Below are 14647 nucleotides of genomic sequence, written 5' to 3' on the forward strand. Positions count from 1 at the left end.
TATTACTAGCGGCCGCCCGCGACTTCGTACGCGTGGGTCCCGTTTTACCCTCAGGGGTGGAGTTTCGTAAAATCCTTTCATAGCGGATGCCTACGTCATAACATCTACCTGCATGTCAAATTTTGGACATGGTGTATAAAAACTACTGTTTCGTGGAGACAAGGTAAAAGTTACCTTGTCTCTACGAAGACGCGGGCAACTTTTATTTTTAAATCAACTTCGAAAACAAAAAGTGCCTATAAAACATTTTTGTATTAACGCCCGTATACAAACGATGCTTGCTTAAATGAAGCAGCAAATCGAACGCACAGCGTTGAATAGAGCTCTGTGTGTTTCACCCTGTGCGTCCACGCGCACTGTGAGACCTCATAGTAATGTTTGTGAATACAGGCGTAAGTAACAAAAACTGGCAAACAAAGTTCTTTTGGAAAATCGTTCTTTGTGTATGTTTGATTAGTTTCTTTTGGTTCTGGCTCTTTATTATTCCGAACTTTGGAAGTAAAATCACTTTTAGACGGCTTTACGTTTGTGTAAGCCCTTTTTATTATTTAACTTACCTACTTCGTTTCTGAGTAAATAATAATGTTGAAATTAGGAAGAACTTCTCAGATTCTGTGAAAAAGTAGGAGTCATTAAATTGTTCAGGGAGTAGGTAAGTGTGTTGATTAAATTTATGATTAACAGTAATTTTAGTAAGTAAGTTTACAGTGGTTCATTTTGGTTTGCGGAATATTTGTGACAATGACAACTAATAAACTACGTAATTTTACTGTAGAAGACTTACCCCCATAAAAATACACGCTCGTTGAATAGCGTTTTAAGTGACATTTCCACTAAACGTCACTCTAAAACAACTGTTTAACGAGCGTGTATTTTTTATTAGTAAGGGGGTTAATATTGACCAAATGGAATATTTTTCGTTCCACGATGCTATTGCTACAACAATATTATTCACACTTGTTAATACGCAAACATTTGGTCGTGGTGACAGAGTTAGAATAAAGTTACGTATAAAATGAACATTGGTCTTAATTTGTAACACTGGCGGTGCATGTAGGTACCTACGAAATATGCATCAATTGGTGAATAAAAATAAAAATATTAAGATGAGATGTTACGACGCCAAAATAACGGGACTATTCCCACCTCTCGTTCACACCACTGCAACTCCTGTGTAGCCAGGATCTACAGCTTGACCGCCACAAAAACCCAACCAATGAAGGTCAAGTTTGTCCCGGGGAAAGTTAAACTGTCATTGGACCCGCAACGAAATTAATCAGAAGAACATAGGAGGAGTTCGAAATTAAGGTTCGACTTCCCTCCATTGCAAAGCGGATGACAGGTGACAAACAAAGGTTTAAAACCTTTAAGAAAAAGATTATGCACCACGGACAATAAATTAAATTAAGGGTATGAGCAATTAGCAAGTACCTGCCAATAATATTTTTCACAAAATCGCTTAAAAGCACGGAAATTTTTCCTTGTACGACGCAAAAATGCGGCAATTTCAAAATACACAAAACTAGGTCAGGACTAAACGTTTTTAATGAAATCGTTAAATATTTTATTACATTAACTTTTTATCGGGAACAAGCAATGTCTCGCTTTTTAAGATTCAAGTGGCCGAAATGTAACAATAAGATTCTCAACACAGTTTATCCTGTTTTGAAATTCTAAATGCTAGTTCCAGTTTTGTACTAAATTTACATCAATAAGATGTTTCTTCTTTGTTCGTTGAGTTACGACGTGCCGCGTATTATGATGCTAAACTAAAGTGTGTTTTGTTGAAAAATACAAAATTCAGACTTGGGACAATGTTGTACTCGTCGTTGGAGACCTTGGTCGATGATAATAGATGTCATTTTATTGTTATTTCTGAAGACTTGTAGCCTTCGTCTCGATTTCCATTTCATTTTAGTATTGACGTTTCTTATGTTTATTTTAAAAGTCATTTACTTTAACATAATGTTAACGCTAAAATATTGGTGTCAGTGATTTTACATGAAAAAGAAGAAAAACATTAAACGTTAAAATGTTTAGTGTGTACGCTCCATCTTATTTGTGTAAAATAATTTTGAATAGTTGATGTGTTTGGTGGTTGGAGTGAAGGAAGATTATAGTTTGATAAGGCAATTAGTAGGTATGTGGAAAATTTAGAATATCATTACCGCAAGAAGGAATATTGATTCATTATTACTAATAATATTGAGTGTCTGGATGCTTTTAAAAACATTATACATAGTTACTACTTCTGAACCTATTTGTGGACAATGGTGCTGGTTACATTGTTACTCAATCTTTAAGTTATACTAAGATGTAGCACATAAGCCCTCAATGTTTGTTATCCCAAATAAAGAGAGAGAAAAAAGACTTAGGCACGTTTTCACCATCAATCCCTAATTTTTACGTGACCCCTGTGGTAACGCATACAGGAATTTTGTCATAGGGGTCACTTAAAAATTAGGAGAGTATTTCTCAAAAAAAGTGTACGTAACGAAACGGTAGTAACGAAATAGTAAGGCCATAAGGATTGTTATACATTGGCGAAATATTGTGAATGCTCTTTATTTATTCAATTCGAAATATTTGTAAGTATGCACCCAAATACGGGGTAATATTAAGGGGTTAGAAATAAAATAAGGGAGTAATCATTCATACTATTTTAATAAAATTATTTTTGTTCCATCATGTTTATCCATTTTGAGTCGTTCTCTGTAAGCTTTTTGCCTTTCGGCATTGGTTTTTGGCGGCATTCCTAAAAAAACAAAAGAAGTAATCACATAAAAACGTAATCTAAATGATTTGATAATTTTTTGCTGGTGGCACTTCTGTAAAGCAGATAGTATCCAATCCTTTTGTTATTAACGCTCTATATTTTTTGAAATTAATTAAGTAGTGAATATTACTATGCTTAGTCAGGTAATAACAGTATACACTCAGCATTATGTTGTACTTTTTCGTAACGTAACGAAATTCGCAAAAAACGTAACGAAATATTAGACAAAATGAGATCAGAAACAAGTATTTTTTTGATAAAATTTGTTACAGCAAATATAAAAGCTTACTAAATGTTCGTACCACACGTATTACAAAAAATGGTTAAATGAAGACTTACCGTTCTATATAAAATCGCTGATTTTACTGCCTGTTACGAAAAAGTAATCCCACAAAACAGGCGGAGACGTCAGGCCAACAGCCATTCAGAGTGCAGCTATTGTTGTCCGTGTAAAATAAATACGGAATTGTTCAGAAACCATGGGAAAGTAGAAATAAATCGTAACTAAAGAGTAAATAACGAAATAGTAAATGAGAGCGACTCATTTTGTTTTTTTGCTTTAAATTGCCAATTCATTATGACACCCCATAGAAAATCAATTTGATACAGAAACTGCGATTACTGTAGAACGATAATACAAAGAAATTTACAATAATTTAGTTACGTATCGCATTTTATGAAACAAAAATACATGAAAAAGCTAGGGTGGCAAACAGGTTTTTGTATGAAAGGTAAAAAAGGACTATTTTTAAAATATCTAAATATTTGGTAATAAGTAGGATTATAGCTATAATTCTTCGTTATCTTAAAGATTAATATTCATCCTTCAAAATTGTGTGTGTGTTTTTTTTGTGTGATGATTTATAAATATAAAACTTTTGAACTGTTTCAAAGCACACTTTTTTTTTTCAAAATGTACATTTTTTTTGAGAAATACTCAGGAATTGATGGTGAAAACGGGCGTTAACCACTTACTTTATAAACATACAAATGCCAGTCTTCTCCATCGCCCTGGATATGCCTTTCCACGAGGCCAGCATGGAGTATTTCTGCTTCGCGGTCAACGGCAACCGGGGATCCGTGGCGGGGGGCGGCCCTCCCCCCAACTCCTGGGTGGTGTTCCCCCCCCGTTGCCTCTCCGAAGCAACCATCTTCCCAAGCTTGCAACCCATGACTAAAACCACCAATCACTGCACAAACATTTTCTGTAACCACTTCACTTGATTCACTTTCGATGGTGCCAAAACCACTTGCACTCCTATCATATCATGGTCACTTTTATGTTTTTCTTTAACCATTCATTTGTCTTGCTATCTGCAAGCGTCTCTAGCGATTGCCGAAAACATGTTTCTACGAGTGTTCTTTCGTCCTTGCTTCTTTATCTTATCTAATCTTGAGATTCGCCGCTACCTGTGAAACAAGAAAATTGCGTTGTAATGAGATCACTGGAATGGACAGCTCGGCTTTCCACGGATTTCTTTTTATGTCAGGTTTTATCAGATTTTGAAATATGATTTAGCGAACGCGATTCGGAGATGTCTTTGTGGTACGAATGCTGCGGGACTCCGAGCAAATTCTGTTTACGCTCGCACAAATTTGAGGTTATTATGTCAATGGCAAATATATCTCGTTAAGTTGCCGTCAGCTCTAACGAGCCTGAAGGTAGCTTACTAACTAAAAAAATATCATTCTTATTCTTTAGAAACATTTTGAACAATATTGTAGGCATAGATTTCGCTATTGAATAGGTCCTACTCATTCTTCAGTCTCTATAAAATATTGTATCGCAGCTGGTAATCAATAGAAATATTGTTTACGTGTAAAGAAAAGAAAAGAGTGTACAATATTACTTTCAGTACTATGTTGAACAAATGGACCCCTTCTTTCCGTTTTCACGCTTTATTTTATAGAGGCAGGCTATCTATTATAAAGTAAATTGGGCTAGAATTTCAAGTACATATTTTCATCGATAAAATTATCCATAGATCACGCCCTTAAAGTTTGATCACTACTTCTCCGTACACACTGTACATTTTTGTAATTCTCATTCAGTGTTTATTTTTTTTATCTACTCCTGATAAGATTTATCGAGCAAGAGCAACGGACTCAGCAGCTCGTAAAGATAATATCTCAATATCTTTTCCACAAACGATTGCCAACAGATTCAGGTGTGAAAATGATTTTATGTGTGGTCTGGGTAATGTGCGCGATATTGTGTTTGGAGAATATTTTGGTTTGCGCGGCACCTGCGCCGTGGCGGGAGAATTAATTGAGGAATTCATACACGTACTATCGGGGACTCTTCCGCCTGACCACTTTGTAGAAATTTTAGCGTAAGCGCATCGCTCCGGTCACGTGCTCACCGCGTCTCTAATTGGTTACGCATTTTACTATATTTTTACTACGACCAATAAGAGACAATCAGGGCTTAGGTTGCAATACGAAATACCATTGTGCACTTTATTGTCATACGGTTAAGGTTTAAAACGAAATGTTTCTTTTTCTTCAATCTTTCTTAGTTTTAGGCTGAGTTGCACCACCTAACTTTGACCGTAACTATANACGAGCGCTACGGATGCGGGTAATAAGCAATACTCAATCCTAATTGCTTTACATAGAGCTTGGTTTGCTAGGGCAAACATCTACAGTGGTGCGCCGACGCTGCTTAGACCCGAAATATGAATGAACGGGGGCGGAGCAAAATCGAGCGTGTGTGTGCAAACAATTTAGGCCCTTAAGGTGTCAAGGCGTTCGAGTCCCCGATAGTACATACGGTTGCCAAGCGTCCAGCTAAAGCCGGACATATTGAACGATGTCCGGCCTGTCCGGCTTTTGTTAGGCTTTTTACATTTACTACTCACGCACGCACGATTCATAAGTCTTCCAGTGGATTGAAATTTAAATATTTTTTCGTTCAGTAACTGGGCCCACTTTTAATGTTTTTATTAATAAATTAAACACCGAATCAACAAAAATCTACTCTAAAATCTTAGATTGGGCCCAGTTGCTGGAAGAAAAATATTTTAAAAATTCAAACCAGTGACTTGGCCCGTGGACCAAGCTAAAAGTGGGCCAAGTCACTGGAAGACTCCGATTCATTAGTATTGAAGAAGTTTTATGATAAATGATAAAAAGCTTAGTTTTTACCTAAAAAAATGGCGTATTATTATAAAGACACAAAATCCGTCCGGCTTTTTTTTACCCAAATGTCCGGATAAAATGCCTGATCTGTCCGGGTATTAGGTTAGACGACCTGGCAACCCTACACGTACATACATTTGGGGAGACAGGTGCGAAATGTATTGGCGTGTTTGTAATTTGTATATTAATAAACAGGTGTTGTTTTGACTTTAGCAAAGGATGTGGGTTCATAGTGACAAACTTTGACACATTGGAATTGTTTGATCATTATGTTGAATAGAATGTTGAAATTATACAACTGTTAACGCTTAAGCCGGTACAGACGGGTGTAATGCACATACTTTTTTCATTACGTTACACGATACATTCAATACTGTTTGGTTGAGTTTTTTAAGACTACCGTCTTTTATGAAATATTAGTTTAGTGATATTATTTCTTTGTTTTTAGCGAAGCTCGTGTCGCTTATAAAAAATGTATTAAAATGTTACGCTTTACACCCGTCTGGACCCGGCTTTATTAGATGTCAAAAAATCTCAGATTTATTTTCAATTTTTTAAAGATGCTCTTCTTTTAATTACTTTCTGATGAATTTTGTAGAGAAAACGCTAACTATAACTTTTGAGCTAAGAGGTATATCCTGGCAAAATACACAGTAATGATGTAAATACCAGCTTATAAAGAAAATACCCAGAAAACGGCAACAAGTAATAATAAAATGTTACTTTTTGAGGAAAATCCTTCAGCTTATTAAACCCTATTTAGGTGAACGCCAGTTTACGGCATTGGGCTGTGAAGTTTAGAATCCAATAGCATTCTGTCGCCAATGAGTTTTGTGCGCCCAATTTGCGCCACTGGGCGGGAGTTCATGCACCGGTGGCGCCAACTGGTGACCGAAATTGCGGTGGCCTTCATTGAAACGATTCGATTGCTGCAATTGGTGCTTACAACAATGTCAATCTGACGAACAAAATGGCCGCCCTCCCAAATTGAAGTGGTTCAACGTAAATTGGTCTAAACTGAGAAACAATATCGATGAATCAACGAAGTTAATCCATTAGTTAATCAAACTACAAGTTCAGGCTACAAGGGCTGCGGTGGCGGTTAAATCAAGTTATAAACTTTGAACCACGTGACAACTTCGTAACTATAGTTAAACTATTGTAGAACAACAAAGGAAGAAAAAACCGTTCACACCAAAACCTATCTATCTTATCTGAACGTTTGTAACATAGTAGGTACTATCGGGGACTCTTCCGCCTGACCACTTTGTAGAAATTTTAGCGTAAGCGCATCGCTCCGGTCACGTGCTCACCCCGTCTCTAATTGGTTACGCATTTTACTATATTTTTACTACGACCAATAAGAGACAATCAGGGCTTAGGTTGCAATACGAAATACCATTGTGCACTTTATTGTCATAGGGTTAAGGTTTAAAACGAAATGTTTCTTTTTCTTCAATCTTTCTTAGTTTTAGGCTGAGTTGCACCCTCTAACTTTGACCGTAACTATAACGGTAACCGGTGCTTTTTGTATGGAGTTTGACAGAATTTTGACGTTTGTTAAAGTTAAAGTAAGATGGTGCAACTGAGCCTTAGAATTTTAATAATAGAATCTGGTTACAAACAAATGTATGATTTTGTATTTCTCGCCCTAACTAGCTAAACTAATATCATGAGATTTACACTCATAATATCAACAATAATTGTAGAAAGGGCTACTTTTTTCTCGGGAAATTGCATAGTTACCTCGGAATGTGCGATAGCAATTTTGTGACCCGAGCGGGCAATCGCTAGTTCAAATTTTACACGAAGCCTCATATAATATTTTGTAGCGATTCTTAATTGGTTTTCAAATTGACTAAAATGCGACGTTGCCAAACGAGCGCTACGGATGCGGGTAATAAGCAATACTCAATCCTAAGTGCTTTACATAGAGCTTGGTTTGCTAGGGCAAACATCTACAGTGGTGCGCCGACGCTGCTTAGACTCGAAACATGAATGAACGGGGGCGGAGCAAAATCGAGCGTGTGTGTGCAAACAATTTAGGCCCTTAAGGTGTCAAGGCGTTCGAGTCCCCGATAGTACGTTATAAAATATAGTATGTAGGGTTATATTTTGAAAAACACAAAAACTAACGTTTATTTTATAACTTCCATTGTATTAAGTTAAGTATGTTAAAGCTTGTAGAACAATAAATGTTATACTTAAGATGTCAGATATCTAGTTTCTGGTGTTTTACAACAATTACTAAGGAAAAGGAATTATCACTAAGGGATCTTTCCCACGGGGACATCCCGTTTTTTTAGGAACTGTTTTCTTTTTCGAATTTGTACTTCGAATTTCAAACATCCTGCAAAATTTAACGGCCGTGGGAATACCGTCTGGCAACTGAGAATAGCCGAGATTAAGTGATCACAAAATTATTAATTATCCAATAAATATCAAGAGAAGTAGCATAACAGTCTAGCGAGTTAATTTCCCACTAAGCAGGTGGGCCATTTAATCCCACCTGTACCATCGTCCATTTACAAGGGAGATTAACGGGAGTGGATGCAAACGGTGTAGCTCTCCGGAGAGATTAAAACTTCAGATTAAGATGGTGAAGGATTTGCTCCAGGTGGCGTGCCACGCTTAAGGAAAGTTACTAAAATTGTGCCATGGTAATTGCCCATCAATCAGAACAACCTAAGAATGTCATGCTCTAAATATACAGGGTGTCCCAAAAAGTAGTGTCAAACCAAAGCTCAGAGGTAGAGCATCACTAGGGCTTTTTGGGACACCCTGTATAAAGGTTTTGTTAAGCTTACTAGTTATCTCAATTCAATTAAAGTCAGAACCGCACTCAATGGTCCACTCCACGAATGCATAATAAGAAAGGCTGAAAATACTTCAATACGGGAGGAATAGCGACAGATTACTACTTAAGAAAGCATTATTCCATTTTTGATCCCGCAACCGAACAGAGCTTATGTATGCAAATCGCTTAGACCGCAAACAGGGCTTCATTTGGATTCATCCCTCCTCCAGAAAGAGGGGGGCATTGTACTTCCAACTTTTTAAGTGAATGAAGACGGTCCAGACTCCATTGTGTTGGATTTAACAACTGACTTGCTGACAACAACTCGCAATTCTAAGACAATGTTGAATATTTCTATTACGAGAAAATCACATTTTTCGCGTTACGGCATTTGACGCCGCGCCTCGCATCCCAAATTAGCAGGAAAAAAATAATTTGGGTTTTTAATTTGCTTGCAAAACGTGCGATTGTATTTTATTTATTCTCTGAGTTTAATAATACTTTTCAAAGCTTTTCCCTAAACTTAATAAAATCTGTAGCAATAATGATGATCAATTATAATGTCTATAATTATGTACACGTATTTCAATTGTAACGAAGCAAATAAACTCAAGTTAAAAGTAATAAAAGACGTACTAAACGCAGAAAGAGGGTATATTTTGTGTACCTAATAAGGTACCCTTTCTGCGTAGGTATATACAAAAAAATAATCCTGATGAATTCAATCCCATATTTCGACAAGTATCAAACATGCTTTATCACACTATTCGTTTCAGAAACCGAAATGGAAAATTTCCAGATCATCCATGACTTATTCCATACATTAGCATTTGCGACACATACATAATTTACACACATAAAAACATTACCACGATTAGCATTTCAAAGGCCAAAATCCTTCGCACCATTGACGTGGGACTAAAATATAAAAATCTACATTTAGGCCTTTTACAGACGTTGAAACGTTCGTAAAATTGCTTCTTTCCTTTCATGAATTTATGTTTACAAGGTTTAGAATCCGTTACGTATTTTTCAAAATATACAGCACAAACGGGCATGCAAAAAAAAAACATAATCATCATCATCATCATTTCAGCCATAGGACGTCCACTGCTGAACAATGATTTCCACAAAGGCCGGTTGGTGGCGGCCTGCATTCAGCGTCTTCCTGCTACCTTTATGAGGTCGTCGGTCCACCTTGTGGGTGGACTTCCTACGCTGCGCTTTCCGGTACGAAAAGAAAATAAAAATAAATGGGAAAGTTTGTACGGATGTACGGATTTTGATGAAACTTTACAGTATTATTGTTTATACATCAGAATAACATACGCTATAATTTATAATGATCTGTGACAAATTTAATTTCACCCGGGCGAAGCCGTGGACAAAAGCTAGTGGAGAACTATTGGATATATCCTAACTAAACATTAAAATTTGCTTGAGACAATTTATTTTAATCTATCTAATGTTAGAGATTTTATGCTTTTCCCCCCTTTTAAAAAAATGCTTGAACAAGGGATGATCGAGGGCGTACATAAAGTTCTACTTTATGTGACAAACTGAAATCCTCGCTAGATATGTCAGTTTGACGGAAATTTATTTGACAAGGGTCAAAGTATCTGTTGACCCTAACTGTGCTTTGACCTTTCGATTTGAAATTCCGCAGCCATTCAACCGTCGAAATTTTCAGCACATTTCACCAAATACGTGATGCGGGGTCTTTTTCTAAAAATGCTTTGTTTTTAAACGATGTCATTATGCGGAAGACGGCAAATTGAAATGTAAAGCTTTGTGCACACTGAGACTTTTACTCAAGAGTATACAACCCGGTCATATTAACTGCACACCTGGCTGCCGTGACGTCACATCGACGATCTGGTACGGACGGGGTGAACACACCTCCCCGTGTGCGGGTGAGTGCGAGGGAGAGTCGCATTCAGCGATGTGCGCAATTAACTTGACCGGTATGTAGTGTATTCCTACTAGATTTAACGAGTGTTACATTTTTTGTGGATAAAAAGAAACTAAATATTTCAAATTTTTCCCGCGGTTTCACCCGCGTGAAATTTAGTTTGCCACAGATCGTCATAAATTATAGCCTATATGTTATTCTGGGTTATAAACAATAATACTGTAGTTTCATTGAAATCCGTTCTGTAGTTTTTGCGTGAAAGAGTAACAAACATCCAGACATCCAGACATCCGAACTTTCGCATTTATAATATTATTTATTTATATTTATTTATTTATTTATAATAATAAAGTTTCAAATTTAAATAACTTGATATCTAACAATACATCCCTTAGGAAAGTAGAGAAATGTACAAAATTACTAAATCGTCCATTATGCTACGGTTTAGGTACACAATAAAAGGTCTGAACAAAATTTGATATCAACACACGACGGAGCACAAAATAATTCCGACGGAGCACGAAAATAATTTCGAATTTCTAGTGGAAACGTTTTAGTGCGCAATTTCATGTGGAGATCCAATATGCTTTGTGGCGCTAAATGGGAGTGTCTGTCGCCATAATACACTACAAAAGTTACGCTTAAGTGAAGCAGCAAATCGAACGCACAGCGTTGAATAGAGCTCTGTGATTGGTCGTATGTTACCCTGTGCGTTCACGCGCACTGTAAGACCTCTAGTAATGTTTGTGAAAATGGGTGAGAGTATCACACTTTTAAAATTGCAATAAGTTTTTAAGTACACAAGATATTATACCTCTATCTAAATATATTATAACTCAAAGGACTGACTGACAAAGTGATCTATCAACGCACAGCCCAAACCACTGAACGGATCGGGCTGAAATTTGGCATGCAAGTAGATGTTATGACGTGGGCATCCGATAAGAAAGGATTTTACGAAACTCCGCCCCTAAGGGGGTAAAACGGGCTCCACGCATACGAAGCAGCGGGCGGCCGCTAGTTAGAAATAAAAAGGACCTCGTAAATTTTCGTATGTTTATACCTTTATTATACTCGCAATATAGTACAGTCTTACAGTAATATTTACGAAATACATCGTAATTTTTCACGACACCACACTCGACCGTCCTGCGATGTCGTCCACATATGTTGTGGCCCTTACGCGGCAAGGGTGAGTTATCTTTGTATGCGCAGGGCATTTGCTAAGGCTCGACGCGAACTTAATAGTCAGTGCTTGTCAAATTTGACAGGCACTTATTGTTATTGACGTGGAGCGATGGGTTGCGGTTATTTCGTTTACTAAGATATTTTTAGCTGAGGGAAAAAGGGTCTAGCTCAGGGGTTCCCGGAGTTATTTGAGACGCGCCCCCTTTCGACTAAAAAATATCCGCGCCCCCATCCCTTCAGTCCAATTATATTGGTCGTATTGGGCAGTCTGGAATATATTCAAATCAAATCAAATAATTTATTTGCATTACATGTGTGGTTTGACAGTTCATTCTCTCAGCGGTCGCAGGTTTTTTAATATTAACTACACAGATGTCCCGCGCCCCCCTTTAAAGGTCTTGGCGCCTCCATAGGGGGGAGCGCCCCCCACTTTGGGAACCCCTCTAGACCAACAGACATCGGTTATTTTAAAAAGGATATGTTTTATGCATTTTAGCGGCGCAGCTGCTGGTATATGTACTTTTTTATCATGCAAATAATGTGGGTTTGAAAATCGACTGGGATAAGTTTACAATGTTATTATCACGCCGTTTTATCGATTTTGCCCATACATTTTGACGTCGATAAAGTAAGTATATCAAGGCGCGCATCCTAGCCCGCTGGTCGGTCGCGTGTATAAGTACATCAAGAGTATAGTGTTGTATTTTTACTAAATAGTAATTAGGAGCAAGCTTTGCTGCCCCAACTGCAATCCTGTGCATGCAGTATAACAGCGACCGCCAATTAAGCTCGGTCAGCAAGCTGGGGAAACTTAAAGTACACGTGGTTCACATCAAATTAATCTGAGGCGGTCAAATAAATAAATAATAAATAATAATAATAAATAAATAAGAACACATGGGCATCGAAGTTGATTTTCACTATCAAAAATATGTAGATTTAGATGCCAAACACCAAATAAACAAAAATCTTCTCTAGGTTCTTAGGGCCCAGTTGTCGGAAGAATTGCATCCTACTTAACACCTCCAGGTACGATTGCGGTTAAATATTTGCCTAGTCCTGCATAAAAAAATCTATCCGGCCTTGGTCCGTGGACCAAGTTAAAAGTGGGCCAAGCTGGAAGACTTATTCAGAGAGTTGAGAGCTCAGTTGTGAGAGTATGCCGGTAGCAGCGCTCTAAATCCTAACCAACTTGAAAGCCAGCCTTACTACGAGTACTTATCTTGTATATTCTATATGAACGCTGCTTTACCAAACTGTTGTACGACAAAATCACACATGCCAAATAATCGGGCGAATATCTGCCGAACACAGTCGTGCTGTCGAGCAAGCCGCAAAGCCTCGTTTGCGCTCCGCCTAAAGCGTCCCAGATTCAATTTGCCTGCCCGCCGGTTACCCTAAATAATGTAAAGCTAGAGATGATATATTGCGTCACTTGATATTTCACTTGATATTTCGTGATATTAACCGTGACAGAGCACGTAGATTATTGGATTTGAATTTTGAACGTTAGCACACACGAAAGCGGATATAAATGTCATTTGAACAGAAATTAGCCTAAATATCATTAAATAGACACTATTTTTGTAACATTTTACTCGTGAAAATATACATTAATGGATATAAACGCATTTTTGTGATGTTCAATAATAAATATATGTCGTTGACAACGTTTAGATACCATGGAAAGACCCGACCTTCAACATTTTTACTTTGTGGCAAATGGAGGGTAGGGTGATTGAAAATATCTCGATATTTGTAACGGACATTCTCCAAGAAGGGTATAATAATATAAAGAGGTTTATGCGGAATCATGCTTGTTTGGGGAAAAATGCTAGAATATTGACGAAGTTATGAAAATGTTTTATTTATGTACTAGCTATCCCCCAGCTTCGCTTACGTGAAATTATAGCCTATATGCTATTCTGATGTATAAACAACAATACGGTAAAGTTTCATTAAAATCCGTTCAGTAGTTTTCTTGTGAGCTTTTCTTTTTGCTCCTCTTCGAACATAACAATATAACATAATAATTGTATTTATGAGACCTTATTTCACGTAAGTTGGGGTGACATTAATACCACTAACTATCTGAAAATAATAAATAATAATGATCGAGGAAAGCCTTCACAGGGGAAGCACCAAGATGCGGGCCGCGCAGGCCCGGTGTTATGGAAATCTTTAAGGAGGCCTTTGTCCAGAAATGGACGTCCTCAGGCTTAAATGAACTTCTAAACCATTTATAGTTACTGAAGAAAAAATAGCAGCAGAGAAAACCGACATATAAATTAGGGCGCATATGGATTCAAGCATTAAATTCAACGAATAATAACTAAGTAAAACAGAACTATTACTTGGAGTTATACAGGATGACTGGTATAATTAGTGGCGGAGCTGTTAAATTGATGTAGTCTTTTTTTTATGTGACAGGAGGCAATCGAGCAGACGGATCACCTGATGGTAAGTGATTACCGTCGCCCATAGACACCCGCAGACCCAGGGGCGTTACAGGTGCGTTGCCGGCCTTTAAGGTAAAGTTTAGGGTTATTCTGACAGATATCACTATGAGCCCTCATCATCTTCATCATCATCTCAGCCATAGGACGTTCACAACATAGGCCTCCCCCAATGCTTTCCATGCTGCCCAGTTGGTAGCGGCCTGCGTCCAGCGCCTTCCTGCTACCTTTATGATGTCTATGAGACCTACCGTCCTTATTTAACCCTTTCCAAGATATTCCTATTTATTTATAAATAAGGACGGTAGGACTCATAGTGATATTTGTCAGAAATGAGAATAACCTAGACTACATCCCATTAACGGCTCCGCCACTAA

At 37.6% G+C, this 14647-nt stretch overlaps 1 protein-coding gene across 2 annotated transcripts in view; it reads right to left on the minus strand.

Moving 5' to 3' along the window:
• Positions 1-14647, minus strand: part of LOC114360763 (neuroglobin) — a 106364-nt gene that overhangs the window by 42899 nt on the left and 48818 nt on the right. The window contains exon 1 of one of the 2 annotated variants that reach the window (XM_028315553.1): positions 3752-4192. In XM_028315553.1, coding sequence (XP_028171354.1) covers positions 3752-3948 — 197 coding nt within the window. In that variant the 5' untranslated portion in view covers positions 3949-4192. Of the gene's footprint in view, positions 1-3751; positions 4193-14647 lie in introns of those variants that run through there. The other variant, XM_028315552.1, reaches the window with a different exon arrangement.

The sequence above is a fragment of the Ostrinia furnacalis genome, unplaced genomic scaffold (genome assembly GCF_004193835.3).
Source record: "Ostrinia furnacalis isolate ACB-3 unplaced genomic scaffold, ASM419383v2 OfSCF5169, whole genome shotgun sequence".
Lineage (NCBI taxonomy): Eukaryota > Metazoa > Arthropoda > Insecta > Lepidoptera > Crambidae > Ostrinia > Ostrinia furnacalis.